We start from the raw sequence: 27,115 nt of genomic DNA, 5'->3' as shown, positions 1-27,115 counted from the left end.
TATGGTATATTGTAGTCTGTTCAAAGTGTGCAATAGCATTTTGTGTGAGAAACCATGTATGTAACTTAATTTAAAATTTTGTTGCTAAAAAAATGCTGTCATCTGAGCTTTCAGGGACTTGTGATCAGTGGTCACAGATCACCATAACATATATAATAATGCTGATGAAAAAGGTTTAAATCCTGTGAGCGTTACCAAAATGTCACACAGAGATGCAAAGTGAGCAAATGCTGTTGGACAAAGTGGTGCTGATCGATTTGCTGATTGATGCAGTTGCCACTACCTCTCATTTTGTAGAAGAATGCAATTATCTGCGAAGTGCAATAGAGTGAAGCACGGTAAAATGAGTCAGGCCTCAATTTGCCTTTTGAGATCTGCGTATTTATTTCACTTAGCACAATGCCCTCCGGGTTCGTCCGTGGTGTAGCATGTGACAGGAAGTCCGTCCTTTTTGAGGCCGAATGATATTCCATTACGTGTTTACCCATCAGTGGACACTTGGGTTTCTCCCACCTTTTGGCTACGAACGTGGGTGTGTAAGTGTCTTTTTGTGACTGCTCTCAGTTCTCTTTGGAATATACCCAGAAGTGGAATTGTTGGATCCAATGGGAGTTTTATTTCTGAGTGTTTGAGGAACTGCCATACTGTTTTCCACAGGACTGCAGTGTTTCACCTTCCCACCAACAGCTCACATGGTTTCGGTTTCTCCACATGCTTGCCAACAGTTGTTATTTTTTGTTGTCTCTGTTCCTGATAGTAGCTGTCCCAGTGGATGTGAGGTGTGTGGTTTCTTGATCAGAGCTGTATTTTAACTGCTTGCACAATCTAGCCTTCTGATGGATGTATCGGGATAAGGGTGTGAGACTTGGAGGTGCCTGCCTTGGGTTAGGTTTGTCATAGGGAAGAACTGACTTACTGGCTTGAGTGTGGTGAGAAGATATATGTGTGTATACACACACACACACACACACCTTCTGTAAAATTTTGAGAGGTGATGGGAAAACAATTTATTTGACTTTAAGTGAGAATTGACATGAGAATGACTTTTCATTTGGAACCTAGTAGCATTGTGGACGGAAAGGACAGGAAAGAATAACTCCTTGAACTTTTGAATTTTAGATGATGGGATTATCGTTGTGGAAATAAATAAATTGCTGCCTGGCCGGGCAGCATTGGAAATATGGGTACTATTATGGGTGAGAAAACAGGTCTGGAAATTTGTTTTTGTGAGAGCCGGTGGGAGAGATTTCATAGTATTTATCTTTGAAACATTTATTTCCTTTAGAGAAAATAATCTGATAAATTTTTCCTTCTTAATTTTTTACAGCTCTTGCAAGCTTAGGATATGAAAAGAGCTGTGTGTTATTCAATTGTGCAGCATTAGCTAGCCAGATTGCAGCAGAACAGAACCTGGATAATGATGAAGGATTGAAAGTCGCTGCTAAGCATTACCAGGTATGCAGAACAGTAACCACATAATCAACGCTAACTTGGATTAAATTGCAAATAACTTGTACTTAGGCTTATAGATGTCTCTTTATACACAGATACGTTCTTGAAAGGTAATGTACTTTTTAATGAATTGATTCACACTTTTGAAATCCTTAAACTGTTTACCTATAGACCAGCTCTGTTTTTCCTCACTGTTGTATACCTAGCACCTAGGACAGTGCCTGGCACATAATAAAGGCTCAATAAATGTTGGGAGAACAAATGATTGAATGTTTGAGATGAACTTCTTGGTTAAATCCCTTTTAAATAATTGATCTCATTAAAAAATTTTGTACACTCCCTCTCTCTCTGCCCCTCCCCCGTTCATGCTCTGTCTCTCTCTGTCCCAAAAATAAATAAAAAAACGTTGAAAAAAAAAAATTAAAAAAAAAAAAAAAAAAGGGGGCGCCTGGATGGCGCAGTCGGTTAAGCGTCCGATTTCAGCCAGGTCACGATCTCGCGGTCCGGGAGTTCGAGCCCCGCGTCAGGCTCTGGGCTGATGGCTCGGAGCCTGGAGCCTGTTTCCGATTCTGTGTCTCCCTCTCCCTCTGCCCCTCCCCCGTTCATGCTCTGTCTCTCTCTGTCCCAAAAATAAATAAAAAAACGTTGAAAAAAAAATTAAAAAAAAAAAATTTTGTACAGTTGACCCTTGAACAGCGTGGGGGTTAGGGGTGGTGACCCCTTGCATAGTCAAAAATACCCTGTAACATTTGACTCCCCTGGAACGTAACTACTAATAGCCCACTGTTGACTGGATGCCTTACTGATAACATAAACAGTTGAATAACATGTATTGTCTGTGGGCGCCTGGGTGGCTCAGTCAGTTAAGCATCTAACTGGTGATTTTGGCTCAGGTCATGATCTCAAGGTTTGTGAGATCAGGCCCCGTGTTGGGCTCTGCGCTGACAGCATGGAGCCTGCTTGGGATTCTCTCTCTCTCTCTCTCTCTCTCTCTCTCTCTCTCTCTCTCTTTCTCTCTGTCTCTCTCTCTCTCTGCCCCTCCCCTGCTCACACTTTCTCTCTCTCTCTCTCAAAATAAATACACTTAAAAAATTAAAAAAACCTGTATTGTGTACGTTTTATGTATTATATATTGTATTCTTACAGTAAATATGTAAGAAAATACTTCTACAGTACTGTGCTGTATTTATTGAAAAAAAAAATCCATGTATAAGTGGATCTGCGCAGTTCAAACCTCTGTTGTTCAAGGGTCAGATGTACGTTATTTAAATATATTTTTTCTTAAGAAACACAGCTAATATTTTACCATTGTCACAGAAGTTAAGACCTCTTAGTAAGGAAATTTTAACTCTGGCTTGTGGAGAGGTCATATTTAAATGTGGTCGTGGAGAGGTCATATTTAAATGTGGTCAGATATGTCATGTTCTCAAGTTAGCTAAATTTAGATTTTGGGTACTATCACTAATATGGCGTATTATTTGGTGGCAGTGTATTATTTACTCAGCTTTTATTTTTCTTTTTAAAAAAAATTTTTTTTTTAACGTTTATTTATTTTTGAGACAGAGAGAGACAGAGCATGAACAGGGGAGGGGCAGAGAGAGAGGGAGACACAGAATCCGAAACAGGCTCCAGGCTCTGAGCGGGTCAGCACAGAGCCCGACGCGGGGCTCGAACTCACGGACCGCGAGATCATGACCTGAGGCGAAGTTGGCTGCTTAACCGACTGAGCCACCCAGGCGCCCCTATTTTTCTTTTAACGTAAAGAATAAATGATTGCTGTGGAATGATCTAGTTCATGCTTTAGATTGTGTTATAATTTACAGATGTGCTCACATACAGTATTTGACTCTCAGATGAACCTCGTGATGCGTGTTGTATGTGTGATGCCACCCCATTTTACACACAAGGAGACTCAAAAGCCAGCGTGTTAATTAAGTGGTCCGTTGAGGTTTCAGGTTCTGATTCCAAATTTTATGGAATTCCAAAGGTGCTTCCTGTCTTCCATGGCTGTGGAATTTGCTTGTCCCAGAGGTGGAGTCTGATTTTTCCTGTTGTTTCAGTTTACAAGTGAGATTAAGAATGCTCTTCTAAGAAAGTGAGAGGAAGATGCATTTTAAGCAAACAACGCTCCAAATTGCGGCTTGCCGTGCAGTTTTCAATGGGCATGGATGACAGACATACTTTTCTTTTTGAGCCTCTAAAGGGCCAATATTTTAAAATGTGAAAATGAAGTCAACTTTACTTTTCTGTTAACTGTAACTCAGCTAATTGGCATGTGATAATAAATTCCATTCTGTGAGTCGCCTTTGTGATTCACAGCAGGTCACCTAGTGTGATGGAAAGGGGGTGGTGATATCAGAAGACTTAGATAGGCTTGTCTAGGCTGTTTGCCACCAGGAAGCTGTGTACCCTTGGCCGTGTTGCTTAATGACCTTTGTTGGCCTCTCGTTCCAGATTTGTGACAGAGGCTGGGTCCCTTGCTGTTCTGGTCTGTGATTCTCTTAGTGTATTTAAGCAAGGTCAGCCTGTCGCTCCTTGCAGATACTCTGGTTTCATGATACCTCATGACTGCAGAAAACATGATGTTCACTTGTAATACATAATCTTCAGTAATCTCTACGCAGCTCCTCCGTATAACCCACATCTTTTAATCCCAGATGGATTTCTTTCTTTTTCCCAGGATCACGTGTTCCATAAAAGCAGTTATTTTGGGTGAACCTCAGCAAAATATAATTCGGAATAAAAAAATCTGATGGGGATCATTTCACCAGGGACCTTTGAAAGCCAAATAGAAATCATTATCAATGGACAGTAAATGCTGTTCCTCAGATCACCTGTGCTATTTGAGGTTTCCCCTAAGTACAGTGTGTTTAATTCTGGGACAGATGGAATTGTTTGGGACCAAAGCAAGATCATTTCGGTACTAAAAGGTCCTTAATACTATTTTATCCCGACCTCTATTCTCATATTAGTCTTGGGGAAATATATCTGAAAATAAGTTTAATTTGTCCCATGAAGTTGCTGTATGTTTTGCTGCAATTTACTCTTAATCTTAGTTAAATCTGTTCCTGTATAGTATTTTGGAAAAATACCCTTATTGTCTGTAGGTCATATATTTAGATCTGTAACAATATAAAAATTTAAATATAGTAACTGTTCAACTGAATTAACATTTGAAATGATTTGTGTGTAACAGTAGAAAGTTAAGTCTTGCTGAGTTTACATAGATTTTAAAGAAGTTCTTTTTCTCCCCCTCTAGTTTGCTAGTGGTGCCTTTTTACATATTAAAGAGACAGTTTTATCTGCCTTAAGTCGAGAGCCTACGGTGGACCTGTCTCCAGATACTGTTGGGACCCTCAGTCTTATTATGCTGGCACAGGCCCAAGAAGTCTTTTTTTTAAAAGCCACAAGAGGTAATTCCAGTTTTTTCTCTATTTTGTTACATGTGAAGAGAAGCGATCAGCTTTTTTTTTTTTTAATTTTTTTTTTTCAACGTTTATTTATTTTTGGGACAGAGAGAGACAGAGCATGAACGGGAGAGGGGCAGAGAGAGAGGGAGACACAGAATTCGGAAACAGGCTCCAGGCTCTGAGCCGTCAGCCCAGAGCCCGACGCGGGGCTCGAACTCCCGGACCGCGAGATCGTGACCTGGCTGAAGTCGGACGCTTAACCGACTGCGCCACCCAGGCGCCCCAGAGCGATCAGCTTTTAAAATAGGAAGACAAGTGTACAAACTTGTGATCTCAGAGTTCATACTAAGTTATGATGTGTCGGATTATTTTATATATATTTTTTAATTACAATGGCCAATGTCATATTTTATTCCAGATAAAATGAAAGATGCCATCATAGCCAAATTGGCTAATCAGGCCGCAGATTACTTTGGTGATGCTTTTAAACAGTGTCAGTACAAAGATACTCTTCCCAAGGTCAGTTATTGTTTTTGCAAATACTTGGTTATTTTGCATGTGGAAATACTTAGAGGTTTTTGTATAGAAGAAAAACGTTGGAAATTATGTTTTATAAAAAAGAAACTTGAAGTTTTAGGAGAGGCATTTGAAGAATATGTTGGTAGAAATAATTTTTTATTTAAGAAGCATGAAAAATTCTTTTGTATTTAAGGGATGCCTTTGTCTCTACTCTTTACTAAACTTGTTTTTCCAAAATTCTTTCTGGAAATTGTTGAGCCTCTGTCTCCAGTAATTTTGTTACATCAAGGCATCGTGTAATTCTGATTCATTGGTGATCTGCTACAAGCATGAATACTTGAGCATGTTGATTATTTGCACTTTTAATTATTGTCCTGTTTTCTTAAAGATGAGTCTTAAAGCACAAAACAGACATAAAGCAAAAGGAAAAGAAAGCAAATTCATCCAGGATTTTGATTAGAATTAAGTTTTGCCAACAGAGATAGAAAATTGGGCTGCTCTTGTACAGCTAAGGAAAACAACCACCTACCTGCTGCCGCATATCAGAGAAAATATTAATTGTTTTAATGTAAGCTTTTCTGAAGTGGCATTTGAAAAGACTAGTCAGTGATGGTCAAACGCAAAGCATATGATTAGATTAACGCATAAACTCAGAATGATTTAAAAGGAAACTTACAGATTGAGGGAAATGTAGTGCGTTTCAACTACTCTTTCAGAAATGTTCAGGTAATTAGTTTTGTCTGTATGATAATAGCATATGGTTTTTGTTACATGATATTTTCTAGGAGAATTTATTGATTTTATTTTTTCAAAGTTTATTTAAGTCATCTCTACACCCACCATGGGGCTGGAACTCACGACCCCGAGATGAAGAGTCGCGTGCTCTTCTGACTGAGCCAGCCGGGCGCCCTGAATTTATTGATTTAGAAGTCATTCAGGAAGCCTTGTAAATTATGAAATTGCAGACACTTTCGTGGTGAAGTAAAAAAGCATAAATACATCAACGGCACACACTAGTTTAGTCAGAGAATTAGGGATTGATGTGAGGGAATTGCTGGAGATTTAAAATACACCAAGAGGTTACTAGAAAGTTGCCCAGGACTCTTGGATGTTAATACTGTTACTCCTGAAAAGAGCCTTGGGATCTTCTCTCACCTTGTTTTCATCTGAAAGACTTCACGTTCAGCTGCACAGTGTCCCGTAACATCCTGTTGGGCCATTAGTTCAGTCGTGTCACGGAGAGAAGAATGTCACCTTCAAAGACTTGGAAACTCCCTCTGCAGCATTCCTGGTATTCCTGGAGAATCTCCGGTTAAAACACGAAGCTGCTCCAGCCTTACCTTGAGAACTGGCCTGAGTACAGTTTGAGATTTAGATGTCTTTTTGCCGTTTGACTAATAAAGCTCATAAGGTATTTTCATATTCTAGTTGTAAAACTGGAATATCTGCAAGTAGTGATCCAGGAAGCTAGGAAGTTATTCACTGGGAGACAGGAAAGCATACCAGGTAGTAATTCAGTGTTTGAGTCTTTCCTATTTTTGTCTGGACAGTGATTGCCTAGTTTAATTCTTGGATTTCATGTGGCACGTACTTCCTAAAGACAGTGAGGTTGCAGGCTGCGATTTGCCATTTTGGAAGAGCATCTACCGATATGAGTGCTTCTTGGTTCATATGTTTGGATCTTTTAAAATTAATTTCGACTGGAATCTTCTTCAAAACAAATTAGGGCAAAATAACACTTTATCGTATTAGATATTAACTTAGTGTGTTTGTCTGTTTGCTATGTGTTTTTGAGTATGTAATCTGAAATGTTAGTGTTTATACTAAATAGTCTTTCTATGGCTAGAAATCATCTTCATTAAAAAGTCTCTTAGATATGAATTTAAGTGGGAACTTAATTTACTGTCTTTTGTCTTTTAAAAACACGATGAAACAGTCAGCTATAGAGCATTTTCATTAGTATATGTGAGTAATGGTGGTTTAGTTAACTCTAAGGGCTGGGTAAGGACTCCTAAGAAAGCTTCTAAAGCCTCGTGCTTGGTATTCCTCTGTGAATGTCTGTTCTCCTTCTCTTCCTAATGCATGCTTTCCTTTCTTCTTTGTAAACAAAATGTTGACTTCATGGCTTGATTGAAGACCTTATAAAAACTTAAATTGGCTTCACTTAACAGTGCAAAAAAACCCAAAAACAAAACCCCTTAATTTTAATTGGAAGAAAAAAATTGAATTCGTTGACTTCAGTTCCTGCAAAATCATGTCGTCTTCTCTGTTTACACCTAATGACTAACCTGTCTCTAAACCATTAATGGGGTGATTTCTAATTTCTGTCTCCTTTTCCTTTTTCTTCCTGCATCCCGTGTTGTCTGTGGTGGTTTGTGTGGTTGGACTCTCCCCTGGTCAGTATTTTTATTTCCAGGAGGTGTTCCCTGTCTTGGCTGCAAAGCACTGTATCATGCAGGCCAATGCTGAGTACCACCAGTCTATCCTGGCAAAACAGCAGAAGAAATTTGGAGAAGAGATTGCAAGGTTACAGGTGAGTTTCTTGGAAATAAATACTCGAGTAACTTGGCTCTCTCTTTTTCTCCTTAGTGAGATTCCCAGGTTTGTTCATAAAAACCTTTTCTACTCATTGCCCCTATCAGCAGAGAAAAGTGATTGTTTTTATCCTTAAGTTTTATGTGCTGGGTGCTTTTTGAAGTCTTATGCTGTATCTAAAAAATTAAGATTTTCATTCAGTTCTCTTATTTATCCGTTTTTTAAATATTTATTTATTTTGAGAGAGAGCGTGTGAGCACACATGCGAGCAGGGGAGGGACAGAGAGAGAGGGAGGAAGAGAATCCCAAGCAGGATACTCACTGTCAGCACAGAGCCCAATGTGGGCCTCGATCCCACGAACTGTGAGATTATGACCTGACCTGAAATCAAGAGTCAGACGCTTAACCGACTGAGCCACCCAGGTGCTCCTCCCTGTTTTAATATAAAATAGTCTAAATTCACTACCAAGCTGCTTAGCTTGTGGCATACCCTTTGTCTGAATTGGGATATGCAGTTCCACAGCTTGAGAAGGACATTGTAGTACAGCTGACCCTTGAACAACCCTGGTTTAAACTGTGTGGATCCACTTATACACAGATTTTTTTATAGAACTGTAAATCTGTCATCTCTTCTCTGTGATTTTAACATTTTCTTTTCTCTAGCTGACTTTATTATAAGAATACAGCATAAAAAGCGTGTAACATACAAAATATATGTTATTTGTTTATTTTACAGGTAAGACTTCTGGTCAACAGTGGGCTGACAGTAATCAAGCTCTGGGGGAGCCCAGAGTTGTAGCAGATTTTCCATTGTGGGGGAGGGTGTTGGGGCCACTAACCCCTGCATTGCACAGGGTCAACTGTATATGTGACTAGATCCTGTAAACAGCAGAGTGCCTTCTATGCAGTTGTCCATCCTCTCAGCATTGAGGTTGTCAGAAACCTGCTGTGAATCTGGGTCAATTTCATGAGAGGGGCAAGGGCTGTTTATAGGAGTCGTTTGTATTTTGAGTATTGGTAAGCAGAGGGTAGGGAGAAGACTGTTAGGGAATTTTAAATATGGCCTGGATATTAGAAGATACTCTGCAAGTATTATTTAGGAAGTTCAGATTAATTTGTCTTTTTATGAGAGAAGAACCCCAAGTCTTGTAAAAAAGAAAATGTATGCTTACACTTCACAACGGACGAAATCAAAGAAAGGCATACTTTTTATTTATTTTTTGAAAAGAATATTTTAAAAAATTTTTTTTAACGTTTATTTATTTTTGGGACAGAGAGAGACAGAGCATGAATGGGGGAGGGTCAGAGAGAGAGGAAGACACAGAATCTGAAACAGGCTCCAGGCTCTGAGCAGTCAGCACAGAGCCCGACGCGGGGCTCGAACTCACGGACCGCGAGATCATGACCTGAGCTGAAGTCGGACGCTTAACCGACTGAGCCACCCAGGCGCCCCAACATATTTTTTTTAATAAAACACAGATATTCAAACATATCTCATTTGTCCAGAGTTCACTTTGATTACAGTAGCTTAGATTCTTACATAAAAATGCTTCTGAAAAAGGGGTTTCCATGGGAAGGATTTTTTTCAGTCTAGCAAATTTAAAGTATTAGAAATTTGGTTTCTTTATTTTCTAGAATTCTAGGACTATTAGTTTCAAGGAAGCTCTTACTTAGTGTCTCTGCCTATTAAACCAGTCACGTAAGAGTTCTTTTTGAAATTTTGATATTTAAAGTCCCGTGTGGAAAAAGGAAACTATTTCAACCTTGAGCAGTGAGAGATAAAGACTTTTTCCAGTTACAGACACGTAAGCGTTTGTAGCTTCAGTTTTTATAGCGTTAGTCATAGGTCAGAAGTTAGCACAAAAGGGCCGTGCCTCTTTCTAGGCATGAGATTTTGTTGTTGTTGTTGCTTGATTTGAACTCAGAAATAGGCAAACAGAACAAATAGACAAAAAAAAAAAAAAAAGATGACCAAGAAACCCTAATCTCTGTAGTCTGTGGCTCAAAGTACCCCATGAACCTGATAAAGATCATTACATGGTCATACCGAGAAACCAGCTTTTCAGTCATTGCTGTGAGCAGTGGGGAAAAAAAAAACATTGGAAATGTCAGGGAAATACAACACAGCAGATGAAATAACAGTAAAGTTAAGACTGTTGCTTGGAATTTACATCTGGGGCCAAGACAAATTGTGGCTGGGCATATAGGGCTCATGAGATGCCCTACCAGGATAGTGCCCTTTATTTGGCTACAGAAGCCTGTATACTTGATCATCTTGGTGGAATCCCTAACACTGACAAAGTATGGCTTTGAAAAAGGCGTAAAAATATATAGATACAAAAATATGTCTCAATAGAATGGATATGTGTCAGATTTATTTAATTCATTAATGAGGGACCAAGTAAGATGTTAAAGCTGGTTTTGTGAAAGTATTGTTTTTTCTTAGTTGTGACAGCAGTTTGTAGGTTTTAAGGAGATTGTTCTTACCAGGAGATATATCCTTAAGTATTTGGGGATCAAGGGTCATGGTGTCTGAACTTCAGTTTCAAATGATTCTGCAAAAAAGCCCCCCCCCCCAATATGAAAATGGTAAAGCAAATATGGCAAATTGGTAACAATTGTTGAACCTAAGCATGAGTCTTCTGTTATTCATTGTTGTTTTTTATTTCTCTTCTGTTTATATATTATTATTTTAAATTTTACTGTCAAGTTAGCTAACATACAGACTAGTCATGTCTTCAGAAGTAGATTCCTTGATTATCAGTTACATATACACCCAGTGCTCATCCCAACAAGTGCCCTCCTCAATGCCCATCACCCATTTTCCTCACCCCCATCAACCCTCAGTTTGTTCTGTGTATTTAAGAGTTTCTTATGGTTTGCCTCGCTGTCTGTAACTTATCTTTCCCTCCCTTCCCCTATGGTCTTCTGTTAAGTTTCTCAAATTCCACCTATGAGTGAAATCATAGATCTTTCTTTGACTGACTTACTTCATTTAGCATAATACTCTCCAGTTTCATCCACATTGTTGCAAATGGCAAGATTTCACTCTTTTTCATCGCTGAGTGGTATTCCATTTGTGTGTGTGTGTGTGTGTGTGTGTGTGTGTGTGTGTGTGTGTATGTGTATGACTTCCAACAGTTATGATGGACATATGGACTCTTTCCATATTTGGCTATTGTTGAAAGCGCTCCTATAAACATTGGGTTATATATGCCCCTACAAATCAGCACTCCTGTATCCTTTGGATAAATTCCCTGTAGTGCTATTGCTGGTTCATAGGGTAATTCTATTTTTAATTTTTTGAGGAATCTCAACACTTTTTCAGAGTGGCTGCACCAGTTTGCATTCCCACCAACAGAGCCTAGAGGGTTCCCCTTTCTCCACATCCTCGCCAACATCTGTTGTTTCCTGAGTTGTTAATTTTAGCCACTCTGACTGGTGTGAGGTGGTATCTCTGTGTGATTTTAATTTATATTTCCCTGATGATAGCGATGTTAAGCATGTTTTCATGTGTCTGTTTGTCATCTGGAGGTCTTCTTTGGAAAAGTGTCTATTTATGTCTTTTGCCCATTTCTTCATTGGATTATTTGTTTTTCAGGTGTTGAGTTTGGTAAGTTTTTTATAGATTTTTTGATACCATTTATTAGATATGTCATTTGCAAATATCTTCTCCCATTCCATTGGTTGCATTTTAGTTTCATTGATTGTTTCTTTTGCTGTGTGTAAGCTTTTTATCTTGAGGAAGTCCCAGTAGTTCATTTTTGCTTTTATTTCCCAGCTTCCAGAAACATGTCAAATAAGAAATTGCTGTGGCTGAGGTCACAGAAGTTGCTGCCTGTTTTCTCCTGTAGGATTTTGATGGTTTTCTATCTCACATTTAGGTCTTTTATCCATTTTGAGTTTATTTTTGTGTATAGTGTAAGTGGTCCAGTTTCATTCTTCTGCATGTTGCTGTCCAGTTCTCCCAGCACCATGTGCTAAAGAGACTATTTTTTTTCCATTTGATGCTCTTTCCTGCTTTGTCAAAGATTAGTTGGCCATATGTTTGTGGGTCCGTTTCTGGGTTCTCTATTCTGTTCCATTGGTCTGTGTGTCTGTTTTTGTGCCAGACTGTCTTGATGATTGCAGCTTTGTAATACAGGCTAAAGTCTGGGATTGTAATGCCTTCAGCTTTGGTTTTCTTTTTCAACATTACTTGGGCTATTTGGGGTCTTGTGTGATTCCATACAAATTTTGGGATTTGTGAATATGGAACCACGTTGACTGATTTGCGAATATTGAACCGGCCCTGGCAGCCTGGGAATGAATTCCACTTGATCATGGTGAATAACTCCTTTAATGTACTGTTGAATTTAATTTGCTAGTATCTTGTTGAGAATATTTGCATCCATGTTCATCAGGGTCTGTAATTCTCCTTTTTAGTGGGGTCTTTGTCTGGTTTTGGAATCAAGGTAATGCTGGCTTCATAGAATGAGTCTGGAAGCTTTCCTTCCATTTCTTTTTTTTGGAACAGCTTGAGAAGAATAGGTATTAACTCTGCTTTAAATGTCTGGTAGAATTTTCCTGGGAAGCCATCTGGCCCAGGACTCTTATTTGTTGAGAGATTTTTGAAAACTGATTGAATTTCTTCACTGGTTATGGGTCTGTTCAAATTTTCTATGTCTTTCCTTTTGAGTTTTGGTAGTGTGTGGGTATCTAGGAATTTGTCCATTTCTTCCAGATTGTCCGGTTTGTTGGCATATAATTTTCATAGTATTCTCTAAAATACAAAATTCTGTTTGTATTTCTGTGGTGTTGGTTGTGATCCTTTTCATTCATGATTTTCTCTATTTGGGTCCTCTCTCTTTTTCTTTTTGAGAAGTCTGGCTAGGAGTTTATGAATTTTGTTTATTCTTTCAAGAAACCAGCTCTCAGGTTCACTAATCTGCTGTTTTTTTAGATTCTACATGGTTAATTTCTGCTCTAATCTTTATTATTTCTCTTCTGCTGGCTTTGGGCTTTCTTTGCTGCTGTATTTCTAGCTCCTTTAGGTGTAAGGTTAGGTTGTGCAGTTGGAACCTTTCTTGCTTCTTGAGATAGGCCTTGATTACAGTGTATTTTCCTCTTAGGACTGCCTTTGCTGGATCCCAAAGGGTTTGGACTGTCATGTTTTCATTTTCATTTGCTTCCATGTATCTTTAAAATTCTTCTTTAATTTCTGGTTGACCCATTCATTCTTTAGTAGGATGTTGTTTAACCTCCATGTATTTGGGGCCTTTCCGAATTTTTTCTTATGGTTGATTTCAAGTTTCATAGTGTTGTGATCTCAAAATATGCATGGTATGATCTCAGTCCTTTTATATTTGTTGAGGACTGTTTTGTGACCTAGTGTGTGATCACTTTTGGGGAATGTTCTGTGTACACTCAAGAAGAATGTGTATTCTGCTGCTTTGGGATGAAAAGTTCTGAATGTATCTGTTGAGTCTGTCTGGTCCAGTGTGTCATTCAGAGCGATTATCTCCTTATTTATTTTCTGCTTAGATGATCTGCCCATTGTTTTAAGTGGAGTATTGAAGTCACCTACAATTACAGTGTTATCATCAATATGTTTATGTTTGTGATTAATTTATATATTTGGGTGCCTTCACATTGGGGGCATAAATATTTACAATTATTGGCTCTTCTTGATGGATTAACCCCTTAATTATGACATAATGCCCTTCTTCATCTCTTGCTAAAGTCTTTGTTTTAAAATCTAGTTTGATCAGGGGCGCCTGAGTGGCTCAGTCAGTTAAGCCTCTGACTTTCAGCTCAGGTCATGATCTCACTGTTCGTGAGTTCAAGCCCATGTCTGCTCTGTGCTGACAGCTCAGAGCCTGGAGCTGGCTTCAAATTCTGTGTCTCCCCCTCTCTCTGCCCCTCCCCTGCTTGTGTGCTCTCTCTCTCTCAAAAATGAATAAATAACATTAAAAAATTAAAAAAAAAAATCCAGTTTGTCTGATATAGGTGTGGCTGCTCCAGCTTTCTTTTGACATCCATCCCCTCACTTTCAGTCTGCAGGTGTCCTCAGGTCTAAAATGAATCTTTTGTAGGCAGCATATAGATGGATCTTGGTTTTTTTATCCATTCTGATACCCTGTGTCTTTTGTTTGGGGCATTTAGTCTATTCACATTCAGTGTTGTTATTGAAAGATACGGATTTAGTGCCATTGTGTTACCTGTAGGTTTCATGCTTGTGGTGATGTCTCTGGTCCTTTGTACTCTTTGCTGCTTTCCACTCACAGAGTCCCCCTTAGGATCTCCTGCGGGGCTGGTTTAGTGGTCATGAATTCCTTTGGTTTTTGTTTGTCTTGGAAGGCCTTTATCTTTCTTATTCTCAGTGACAGCCTTGCCGAATAAAGGATTCTGGGCTGCATATGTTTCCTGTTCAGCACATCGACTATTTCCTGCCACTCCCTTCTGGCCTGCTAGGTTTCAGTGGACAAGTCTGCTACTATGCTTATGTGTCTCCCCTTGTAGGTTAAGGCCCGTTTGTCCCGAGCTGCTTTCAGAATTCTCTCTTTATCTTTGTATTTGGCCAGTTTCATTATAGTATGTCACGGTGTCGATCTGTTTTTGATTTTGAGGGGAGTTCTCTGTGCCTCTTGGAGTTGGATGTCTGTTTCCTTCCCCAGATTAGGGAAGTTCTCAGCTATAATAGGTTCAAATAAACCTTCTGCCCTTTTCTGTCTCTTCTTCTTCTTCTTCTGGAACTCTTAGGATACAGATACTGTTTCGTTTCATTGAGTCACTTAGGTCTCTAATTCTCCTCTTGTGATCTAGTAATTTCTTCTCCCTCTTTTTTCCCAGCTTCATCATTTTTCATAATTTTATTTTCTATTTTACACATTCCCTCCTCTGCTTCTTCCATGCTTGCTGTCACTGCATCTAGTGTATTTTGCACCTAATTTATAGCATTTCTTCATTTATTGTGACAGTACCTTAGATCCTTGCTCTCTGCAGCAATAGATTCTCTGCTGTCTTCCATGCTTTTTTCAAGCCCAGCTATTAGTCTTAAGACTATTAATCTAAATTCTTGTTCAGATATGTTGTTGTGAACGATTCTCTGGCTGTCATTTCTTCCTGGATTTTCTTTTGAGGAGAATTTTTCCGTTTCATCTATTTGGCTAGGTTTCTGTCTTTTATGGGTTTTAATCGCTTGTTAAGTGTCCTGCACCTGTGAGTACTACCATATTTTAAAAGGGGTCATACGCTGTTCAGGGCCTGGCACTTCAGAAAGTGTTTTTTGACTGTGTTGCCTGCACTCTGTTGTCGCATCTTTGGCTGTTCTGTCCCACTGCTTTAGTGGTGGATTGTTTGGACCTTCCACCAGGTGTGTGTGGATTTGTCCGTTGAAGCAACCCTGGACAAAAGGAAAATAAAGTGAAGGCGGGGGAACCTTATCCTGTACAAAGAAATGAAAGGGGTGAAAAAAAACACCAGGTAGAGAATCAAAGAGACTATAAGGCTTAGTCCAGAGAGAGAAGAAAATAGGAAGGAGATATAAAATAGAAAATAAAAAGGGGTGCCTGGGGGTCTCAGTCAGTTGAGCGTCTGGCTTTGGTTCAGGTCATGATCTCACAGGATCGGGCTCTGTGCTGACAGCTTAGAGCCTGGAGCCTGCTTTGAACTCTGTGTCTCCTTCTCTCTCTGCTCCTCCCCCACTCATGCTCTGTCTCTCTCTCTCCTTCAAAAATAAATAAAAACATTTAAAAAAATTGAAGAAAAGGTATATAAAGAATAGATTTAAATGCCTGATCAAGCAAGCAGAATAAGAATTGACCAAAAATCAAATCAGAAACTATGAGCTCGATTCCAAAGGGAAGAAAAAAAAAGAGGAGGGTAGAAGGAAAAAGGGAAAAGAGTGAAGAGAAGGAAACAAAAGAGAAAAAAAATCAAAATTAAAAATTAAAAAAAACAAAACCAAGTCATATCTCTGATAGATAAGACTAAAAAAAAAAAAGCCCTAAAACTATAATGTCCGCCCACCTGGCAAAGTTAATACTGATTAATAATTAATACCAGTAATGTAATATTACTGAAACCTAGTTTAGTTTTCCAAGACGTTTTCCTGGTGTTTTTTCACAGCTGGTCTGTGCAGAACAAGGTCCTCACATGGCATCTGGCAGGTGTCTTACCAATCTTTAATTTGTAACCACCTCCCTCTCCTTGCCTGCCATATTGAGTTGTGTGTTTCTTACATGATGTCTGTTACCCCTTTTTTGTTACTTGTGTAAATATTCAATCTTTTTATATTTTTTATTAAAAAAGTTTTTAATGTTTATTTTTGAAGGAGAGAGTGTGAGTCGGGGGCGGGGGGCAGAGAGAGAGAGAGAGAGAGACAGACAGAATCTGAAGCAGGCTCCAGGCTCCGAGCTGTCAGCGCAGAGCCCGACATGGGGCTCGAATTCACAAACTGTGAGATCATGACCTGAGAGGAAGTCAGACGTTCAATGGACTGAGCCACCCAGGCGCCCCCATATTTCAATCTTTTTAAAAATGATTTTGAGTTTTTCTTCACTTTCTTGCCTGAGTTCTGTCAGTTCCTGTTCCACATTTCTCTCGCTGTCTGCTGTCACCTGCTGTTGTCTAGGCCATCTGGTCCTCTGTTCGTGTTTTCAGCATGCTGTTTTCATCTGCTTTGTGACAATATTTCCTTGGTGAATTTTCATTACCTATTGGAAAGTTACATGCTCATTTTCATCCTTTTCCTTCTGGTTTCTTTGTGTTGAAGCAGATGGGATGCCTTTTCCATTACTTGTGTTTGGATGAGATTGATTTTAGTAGAGGAGTCGCAAGAGGCTCCTGAGTGGGGGCATGCCCCCCTCCGGTCGTGTGGTAGTGTCCTGAGCCTCTTTGTGTCGGGGCTCCCTCCTCGGCTTCACTTCTTTGGCTCTCAAAGCCTAGCCTGCTTGAGGAAGGACTCTTCCTCCGAACCTGGTGTCCCCGAATCCCTCACAGCCTTTCCTTTGCGAGGTGCTGGTGTCTGCTCTGAGAGTCTGTTGTTTTGCTGACCTGTTGGAGTGCTTGCCCCCTCTCTTCTTTTTCCCTGGTTTCACTCCTCCTATCTGCTTCCCCCGGCCTCCCTGCCCTCGATTAACCTGCCTCTTGCTCTCAGCAGTGCCCTCTCGGGATGAGGCCTCTCAGCACTCCATTTTTCCTGTGACCTCTTGGTGGCTGACGCGGACCAGTTGGCTTTGCCTTTATCATCTGTTGGCACTTGTTTCCTTATTCCGTTTCATTGTTTTCAAATTTGCTTCAAGTCCTTTTCACTCACGGGGGTGGGTCCTTAGCAATCCCTTTTTCTCCCCAGTGTTCTTGGTATGTCTTATCATTCTGGTACCAACTTTGCTATTTGAGGGGAGTGTTTGACCACATATTTACAAATCAAATTTGAAAAGCGATTTAAATTTGTGCCCTTTCTCATCTCCTAGTATAACTAAAGATGTAGCTTTTGTTTTGCTCTGTTGATTTTGCATGTGAGCTACCCCTTACTTAGAATAGTTCAGTTGACTGTTTTAGGTTTTCCTGGTATATAAAACATCATCTGTAGATGATCATTTTTTCCTTTTCTTTATACCTTCTTTATACCTCTTAATTTCATTTTTTTATCTAGATGTTTTGACGCATTCTAAGTTTGTTGATGATACTGTTTCATTTTGACTACAGGAATGATATATTTTCTGCTAAGTATGTTAGCAGGTTTGGGGGTTGAGATTTTACCATGTTAATGAATTGGATATCTATTTTGATTTTACTGAGATTTTCAAAAATATCAGTGATGAATATTGAATATTATCAAATGCTTTTCAGTATCTGTGGAAATAATTTGACTTTAAAAAATTTAAATCTATTATTTGGATAATACATAAATAGGTTTTCTTAAACCATTCTTGTATTTCTATAACTTTGGTGTTTCATATTTGCTTTCTCTCCTGTGGTTACTCTCTATAGATGTTCTTTACATGCCTGAGAATATTTTATATTCTCTAGTTGTGGTGTCCAGGGTTCTGAATGTCTGGTAGGTCAAATTCATTAATTATGTTATTCACATCTTCTATAATCTTACAGTTTTTTTGTTTACTTGGTCTGTCATGCTGAGACAGGAGTGTTAAAATCTTCCACTCTGATGAGGGGTAATTTACCAATTTCTCATTGTAACTGTTTATATATACATAGAGTCTTGTTAAATGCAAAATTTAAGAAGTTTTAGGTCTTTCTGGCAGATTGGCAGATACCAAACATTAAGCACTGAATTTATCTCTGACGATGCCTTTGGCTTCATTGCCTCTTTTATCTGCTGTTATTATGTCTGAAACCACCTAAGTAATGTAATTTAAGCTCTAAATTTATGTGAGGCATATGCTCATCTTATGAATTATGAAGGTAGACCTTTTATTTTTGTTTTTAAATGTTTATTTAGAGAAAGAGCGTGAGCGGGGGAGGGGCAGAGAGAGAGGGAGAGAGAAAATCTCAAGCAGGCTCTGCACTGTGAGTGCAGAGCCCGACTCGGGGCTCAGTGTCATGAACCGTGAGATCATTACCTTAGCTGAAATCAGGAAGTCAGATGCTTTAACCAACTGAGCCACCAGGTGCCTGAGAGTAGACCTTTTTAAAAAAATCTATTCCTTTTTTTTTTTTTTTTTTAAGTTTATTTATTTTGAGAGAGACTGCACAAATGGGGGAGGGGCGGAGAGAGGAGGACAGAGGATCTGAAGTGGGCTCTGTGCTGACAGCAAACAGCCCGATGCGGGGCTTGAACTCACACACTGTGAGATCATGACCTGGGCTGAAGTTGGGTACTTAACCGACTGAGCCATCCAGGCGCCCCTAAAAAAATATGTTCCTGTCAATGCTGAGGTAACATGCTTCTTTGTTGACTTCTTGTGTTGGCTGGGTACTTTTTTTCTGATCCAGCCTTTCACTGTTGGAGTAGACGTTTGAGGTTCCTGCCTCCATGTGGGGCAGTGAAACGAGTGTTTCTCCGTAGATGGAGATGTGTTTGTTTTAAGACCCCTGTTTCAGGTCTTCATGAGAGCTTGTAAGACGTTTTAATTGCTAGTCCTTTGGGTTATAGAAATATCCGACAGCCAGCCTTCCTCAATGTTGGTTTATACTTACTGGCCTCACTTACTATACTTATTGGATTTTTTTTTTTTTTTTTTTTACTTTCTTGGTAATTCACGCATGTGTTGGGACGGATGCCTACTATGTTTATTCTTCATTTTTGATATTTTGGAACTTTGGGATGGGATAATTTCTAGGTTATTCTGTTGACCACATTGCTGGAAATGCATGTCCTCAAAGAAATTTTTTAAAAACCATTGCTTAGATCATTGGTTGAGAAAAACAAAACTTTTTTTAACATTTTTTTTTTTTTTTTAGCACGCAGCAGAATTGATTAAAACAGTGGCATCTCGCTATGATGAATATGTCAATGTGAAAGACTTTTCTGACAAAATCAGCCGTGCCCTTTCTGCAGCAAAGAAGGATAATGACTTCATCTATCATGATCGAGTTCCAGACCTTAAAGATCTGGACCCAATTGGCAAAGCCACACTTGTGAAATCTACCCCAGTCAGTGTCCCCATCAGCCAGAAATTCACTGGTATGTCAAGTACTCAGATACGCTTTAATCTTACTCCTCTTTTCCCCAGTTTAATCTGTTGTTTTTGGTAGCGAAAATCACATAACTGCTATCTTATGTTTTGAATATGATTTGCATTCATGTTCAAAATGAATATGAGAATAAAAATGAAGTGTTGTATCTATAGTGAAAATTCAAGATGGAAAGTAAATGGTAATAAAGCATGTGTAAACTATCCAACACAGTCAGAAAATTTGAAACTACATTTGAGTAATGATTGAGACTTTAAGCATTTGTCATTTTAACATCTGTTATATTATTTAGGATTCTGCTATTAAAAATAAACATTCATAAATATGACTTTAAATGTATAAACTTACAGAGTCATGGTTGTATGGGATAAATGTTATAATATCCTTGGATTTTGTAGATGTATTCAATGTATAGTAGTTTCTAGCTGAGATCCCAAGGATAGTATTGTACGTTATTGGGAAAGGCTGATTATTTTATTTATTTCTGTTTAGCAAACAAGATGTGTTTACCATGTGCCAGGGACTCTTAAGTACAGATAACTAGCTCATAATTAATATTCTCACGGCAGTCTCATGAGATGGGTACTATTGTTATCCCCCTTTGAGTGATGAGGATATTGACACACAGAGTGCTTGAATAATTTGCCCAATGTTGTAGAGCTAGAAAGTGGTGGAAGGAGCTGGAAATTAAACCCAGGCAATGTGGACTGCTTAACCAGTGTAATCAACTAATAAAGAGTGTAGATCTTCTTCACCAAAGAAGTCAATGACAAACACATCTTAAAACGTTAAGAAAATTAAGTTCAAAGAAAAAGCTCTCATTGTTCATGAATATAGTGCTCTAAAAATTCTCTCCATCGTTGTACTTCCAGTAGTGATTTAGTTTTGATTTTTAAATATTTGTAGATTTTTATGTGAATATAGGAAAGGGAATATGAGCGTTCACTTTACAGATGGACTTTTTGTCTTGAAATTTTGTTGAAATTCACATTGCTCATTTTAGATTTGTTTGAAAATATGGTTCCTGTGTCAGTGCAGCAGTCGTTGGCTGCCTATAATCAGAGGAAAGCTGACTTAGTTAACAGATCAATTGCTCAAATGAGAGAAGCCACCACTTTGGCAAATGGGTAGGTACAGCTTTAACTTTCATAAATATATCTGTAAAGTTCTAATGTTTTCTGTTTGATTGTTACCCTAACTAAATAGTTTATGAAAGTTTGGTTTTCTGAGCTTGGAACTGAATGTCAAGGCTGTGTGAAGCAGCAAATACACATTCCTATGCACTTTGGGTAGATGCTCTATCTGTTAAGTCCTAGCAAATAGACTTGGAAGAAATTCGATTACTGAAACAAGTGAGAGTTTTTGACCACTAATTTACATGGTAGGAGATACTTATTTGAGGGAAATGAGAAGTAGAAACGAACTTGTAAGTTAAGATAGATAGCATGGTACATGGTTCAGTATTCTGAACTAATTTTTGTTAATGGTGGATTGAAGAGTAACAAAATAATTCATTGGCTTTTAAAGTGTCTTCAGTATAATTTTCAATGAAGTACAACAAATAGACCCACTTGAAGTGTATAGTTCAGTTCTTTCTGATCAATTTATACCATGTAACCACCACCACTGTTATCAAGATAGAGAACATTTACATCACCCTAAACAGTTGCTTTGTGCCACTTCAGTCCTTCTTCCCCTGGCCCTTAGCCACTGCTCATCTGCTCCCTGTCACCCTAGGTTGGTGTCACTTTTTACACAGGTTAATATAAACATTATGGCGTGTGCATTACATTACACGTACATTACGGTATACAACACGTTAGGGTATTGCTACAGTATGTATGGATGGAACCCTTGCGTTATGTTCAGCGCATATAGTGTGTCCTCAAAACGTGTTCGGCTTCTTTCACTTTGCGTAATGTTTCTGAGATTCATCTGTGTGGTATGTATCAGTTTGGTCCTTTTTATTAGTGAGCAGTATTTCATTTTATGGTTAAATAGCAGTTTATTCTACATTTGCCTGTTGGTGGACATTTCACGTGCTGTGAGCATGGATGTGCAAACCTTTGTGTGGACAGGTTTTATTTCCTTTGGGTAAATACCAAGGATTACAGTTGCTGAATTGTTCGGTTGGTGTAAGCCTAACTTCATGCAGAACAGCCAGATTGTTTTCCAAAGTGGTGGCTCCAGTTCATACTCCCACCTGCACTTTTTGGGAACTCTGCATCCGTGGCAGCACTTTGTATTGTCAGTCTTTTTAATAGTTGTAGCCATTTTAGTATGTGTGTAGCAGAATCTAATTGCGGTTCAGTTTACATTCCTGTGATTACTAATGATGTTGAGTAACTCTGTGTGCTTACTAGCCATTCATCTATCTTTTGTAACGTATCTGTTGATATTTTATGCTCGTTTGTTAAAATCGAGTTTTTCTTGTTCTTAGTATATTTTAGAGCAAGTCCCTTGTCAGGTATATGTAATTGAGAATTTTTTTTCCTAGTTAGTTTAATTTTTCAGGTTTTTAATTTTGATGGATGCATGGATTTTGACCTGACTTTTCTTTTTCTAGAAAGAAAACATAAGTTTACCTTAATAACCCCTCCGTTATGTAAATGAAATAATACTTGATACTGTGCTACAAAACTGAGAACAGATGAAGATTCTGTGATTAATACCTAGATCAATTTTGTAGTCTTGACGTTCTGCTTAGATGACATGAAATTACAACTACTTTGTATATTATTTCTGACTCGCCAGTGACAGTATAACAACCAGAAGTATGGTAAAAGTTTGTATTTTTTAAGATAGAATTTTTGATTTTTAATTTCTTAGACTGAAAGAAGTTAAGTTTGAGCTTGAGCTCAAGGTAGCTCATGTTTTTTAATGTATATTTCTTACTTTTTGGCTTTTAATTCTGAACTGTGATCTTAATTCTTTAACAATTTTGTTTTAATTTTATCAATCACTGATTTCATTTTTTTATTCCTGTATCTTTGCTTTATTTTTCCATTGATGAGGGTTGTCAATTATTTTGGGGTGTGAACTCCATTGCTATTGATTAGGATATACAGGAGATTAATGTTAAAAAAATTTTTTTTTAATGTTTATTTATTTTTGACAGAGAGAGAGAGAGAGAGAGAGCACGCGCGCGCCAGAGCATGATTGGGGGAGGGGCAGAGAGAGAGGGAGACACAGAATCCGAAGCAGGCTCCAGGCTCTGAGCTGTCAGCACAGAGCCTGACGTGGGGTTTGAACTCACGGACCGCGAGATCATGACCTAAGCCGAAGTCAGACACTCAACCGACTGAGCCACCCAGGCGCCCCTTTTTTAATTTTTTTTTTTTTTAACGAGGAGATTAATGCTTTAAAGATGGTTTAGACCTCAAGATGACACAGTATCTCATTTTTTCAGGGTGTTAGCTTCCCTTAATCTTCCAGCAGCAATTGAAGATGTGTCTGGAGATACTGTACCTCAGTCTATATTGACTAAATCCACATCTGTGATTGAACAGGGAGGCATCCAGACTGTTGATCAATTGATCAAAGAGCTACCTGAACTACTACAAAGAAATAGAGAAATCCTAGATGAGGTATGTTTTAAGAGATTTGTTTTTCAAGTAAAAACTGCTCTACGCCTTGGTGTCCAGTGGGGATAAGGACTGGTTGCTTTCTTTTGTTGGGTTTCGTAGGGTAATACTCACCATCTTGATGAATTTACTGTGGCCGAGGGCCTGCCTTTCAACTTCAAGAGGAGTTCTGATGGAGGGAGAATGAATTCATACATGCCTTAAGGGTGTATAAATGCACATTAATGAAACTCATGTGACCATGATACACTATTGATATACTGTGAGAAATTACTGTCACACAAACTGTTCAGACTCTTCATAATTAATGATTTCTTTTCTATGAAAGATTAGATTTCTTGGTAAATGTAGAATCAGACTGAGGAGGTTAGGCCATCAAATGTTTTATAAGCCCACTGTATCCATCTTCCAGTAAGAGAGGGCATTTTATCAATGGGTATGGAACACTAAAGTTTTTTGGCCAAAGTCAGCTGTTTGACAGTGTTAATTCTCCGTTCACAATGCCTTCCCCTCTTTCTCCTTATTGAATCACTTCTTCCTTTAGTGATAAATACATTCAAAATGGTTATATAGGCTTTTGCCACTTGAGGAGTCACGTCTTCAAGGTGACTTCTGTTAATCAGTGCTTTAGTCCATGGTGTTTAGTTTTCAGCTGACTTGCAGAGAATATTGTATTTACATCATTTCCAAGTACTTTGGGACAGGGGTAGAGGACTTAAGTAGCGTTGACCCTTGCACAGCATGGGGTGCTGACCCTCCCTCCCCCATGCAGTCAGAGATCTGAGTGTAACTTTGGACTCAGACATGACTACTCATAACCTACTGTTGACTGGAAGCCTTACTGGTGACATTAATAGTTGATTAACCCATATTTTGCATGTTATCTATATTATATTCTGCATTTTTAAACTAAGAAATGTTATTAAAATCATAAAATCATAAAATCCTAAGAATCCTGCATTTACAATATTGTACTGTAAAAAATCCACATGTAAGTGGACCTACAAAATTCAAAGCTATGTCATTCAAGGATCATCTGTACAGTGTGAACCATGGGGAGGAGAATATTTACCTCCTGGGTTTTGTTTGTTTGTTTGTTTGTTTTAAGGGTTTTCTAAAGTAAAAGAGTGAAACCTGTAACCTATGGAACATAGTACATGCTTAATAAATGATAGCTATTATTACTATTACCACCGTATTACTATGATGATGAGAGTATAGTCACTATACTAACTGATGCAGAAGTGGTTGTGGTGGCATATTAGCTACTGAAAAAGGTTGGAAAACTTAAATGAAAACTTACTGCAGTATTGGCCGGGGGAATCTGATTCATGAGCGGTTCTACATTAATTATACCATCAATGTTACCAACCTCATCTATGTAGAGGTAGTCAGTGATCAGATAATTGAAAGCAAACAGAATTGATGGTACAGAGTTCAGTGCCAAAACCTTGCTGTACCGAGCTTGTTAGAAGTGCAGCATCTCAGACCCCATCTCGGACCTTCTGAATCAGGATTTGCATTTAACAAGATCGCAGGGTCATTTGTGTGTACGTGAATATTTAACAGACACTGCTCTTGAGGTCATAGACTTGGTTGATTTTTATGTCAAGCAAGCTTTTATCTGAATAGTAGAGAGCCATAGGGAGAACAAGGGGGAGAGTGCTATTTAAGGTCACACGAAAGTGGAAGCAGCAGGAAGTAATTGGCAGGGAGGGAGAAGACAGATGCTGGAAAATGCAGGTATCGCAAGGCAAATACCAGTCTGGGGACATTTAGTAAGTGGAAGTTACAGTCGTAAACCGTTCTTCAATGTTGGAGTTGCAGTTGGATTTGATTCCCGGGTTTTGTTCTTAGCTGTGACCCTGGGCAGATTACTTAACAATCCTGTCTCACTTGACATACCCCCCAAAATGGGAGAATAGTGTGTATCACGTAAGATAGCTACGAAGTGGGATCATGCGTGTACCTGCTAGTTGGTAGTTATTAAATATCACTGTATTTCCTTGATTTTAAGATGTCGTTGACTAGAAGATGCATATTTGATTTTGAAACGAGTTCTATGGAAAAAGAACATTGCCTATTGAAATACTGTATTTCAGTGTAGTTGCGAGGAGCATTTTTGTTAGAAATATTAGTGTGTGAAAAGCTTACCTTCTAATGACAGTGAAACTGGCATTCTGAGTGTGTATGGTACGTGTCTGTTGCCTGCCTGTCTTAACATGAGGTACTTTTACTTGTCTCATTTGATGTTTCTAACAGCCTTCTGGAGTAGTCACTCTTACCTGGTCAACTGTACTTGGAGAGTCTCCTTTTAAGTAAGTTGTGAGTTGTGGAGTCAGGTTGTGAAGCTGGTATTCTCTGGTGGCTTTTAGAAATTTAGTTTAGTCTTGATTTTCAGAATTTTGAAGTGTCCAATTAGTTTAATTTTTAGATAATCAATTTATCATTGCTAGGGATCTGTTGGGTCTTTTAATCTTCACTCCCTGTCCATAGATTCTGTTTCTTCAGTTATTTCTTTTCCGTTATCTCCTAACGAATTTCTTCTAGTGAATGATGGTTCTTTTGATGATGATCAGTTTTCATATCTCTTAACATTTCTTTGACTTTTTCTCTTTGTGCCTCTGGCCCGCCTTCGGCTCATTAATTGGTTATTAGCCGTGCTTTTTGTGCTTTTCAGCCATTCTGTTGAGTTTTTGTTTTTCATTTTATTGATACCTTTTGTTTTCATCATATCTAATTCTTAAAAAACAATCTCCTGTGTTTATTTCACAACTGCATGTCTGTTTGTTTTTGAGGTAAAATTTGCATAACATAAAAGTCTTCATTTTAACCCTAAAGTGTGCAAGATGGTGGCATTTAGTGCATTCGTCTTCTTGTGCAAGTGTGCACTGTCCAATTTCAGAGTGCTTCTGTCACCTCCGGAAGAAACCCCCATCCTCATTAGCAGTCACTCCTCATGACCCCTTGCCCCGTCTCTAGGCAGCTGCTAATCTGATTTCTCCCTCTGGATTTGCTTATTCTGGACATTTCATGTGAATGGAATCGTAGACGGCATGTGCACCTTCTGCCTCTGTCACTGAGCACGATGTTTTCAGGTTCATCTGTGTTATAGTGTCAGCACTTAATTTCTTTTTATGGATGAATAATACTTCAATTGTATGCAGGTATCACCTACTGTTTATCCGTTTATCAGTAGTAGATATTTGGGATGTTTCGCTTTTTTGGTTATTAATAATGTTACTTGGGAACGTTTTTTAAGCACCTGTTTTATTTTTTTATTTTTATTTTAAAAAAAAAATTTTTTTTTTCAACATTTATTTATTTTTGGGACAGAGAGAGGCAGAGCGTGAACGGGGGAGGGGCAGAGAGAGAGGGAGACACAGAATCAGAAACAGGCTCCAGGCTCCAAGCCATCAGCCCAGAGCCGGACGCGGGGCTCGAACTCACGGACTGCGAGATCGTGACCTGGTTGAAGTCGGACGCTTAACCGACTGCGCCACCCAGGCGCCCCTAAGCACCTGTTTTAAATTCTCTCAGGTATACACAGAGGAGTGGAGTTGCTGGGTCATATAGGAATTCTATGTGCAACTTTTTTAGGAACCGTCGAACTATTTTCCAGAGCAGCTGCACCATTCTACATTCTTAACCAGCAGTGTGTGAAGGTTCCAGTTTCTCTACATCCTTGCCAACCCTTACAATTGTTCTGTTTTTTAATTCTAGCCAGCCTTGTGGGTATGGAGTGGCATCTCCTTGTGGTTTTGACTTAACCTTTATACAGAAAATCCTAAAGTTAGTAATTTAATAGGGATTGCACTGAATGTTTTGAGCAATTTGGGGAGTATTGCCAGTCTTTACAATATTAAATCTTCTGTGAATACGGAAGGGATGTCTTTCCATTTATTTAGGTCTTCTTTAGGTTCTTTCAACAGTGTTTGGTAACTTTTGGGGTATAAGTCTTGCACCTCCTTGGTT

The 27,115-nt window shown here is 38.7% G+C and overlaps 1 protein-coding gene across 7 annotated transcripts in view; it reads left to right on the top strand.

Moving 5' to 3' along the window:
• Positions 1 to 27,115, top strand: part of PDCD6IP (programmed cell death 6 interacting protein) — a 76,113-nt gene that overhangs the window by 21,252 nt on the left and 27,746 nt on the right. For 3 of the 7 annotated variants that reach the window (XM_023260787.2, XM_045037910.1, XM_023260789.2), the window contains exons 4-10: positions 1,328 to 1,455; positions 4,712 to 4,865; positions 5,281 to 5,381; positions 7,783 to 7,914; positions 19,323 to 19,545; positions 20,560 to 20,683; positions 22,966 to 23,143. In XM_023260787.2, the coding sequence (XP_023116555.1) occupies positions 1,328 to 1,455; positions 4,712 to 4,865; positions 5,281 to 5,381; positions 7,783 to 7,914; positions 19,323 to 19,545; positions 20,560 to 20,683; positions 22,966 to 23,143 (1,040 nt within the window). The remainder of the gene's footprint in view (positions 1 to 1,327; positions 1,456 to 4,711; positions 4,866 to 5,280; positions 5,382 to 7,782; positions 7,915 to 19,322; positions 19,546 to 20,559; positions 20,684 to 22,965; positions 23,144 to 27,115) is intronic. The other 4 variants (XM_023260788.2, XM_023260790.2, XM_045037911.1 and 1 more) reach the window with 3 other exon arrangements.

Source organism: Felis catus, chromosome C2 (assembly GCF_018350175.1).
Source record: "Felis catus isolate Fca126 chromosome C2, F.catus_Fca126_mat1.0, whole genome shotgun sequence".
NCBI lineage: Eukaryota > Metazoa > Chordata > Mammalia > Carnivora > Felidae > Felis > Felis catus.
This window is presented reverse-complemented; position numbering and strand designations above follow the sequence as displayed.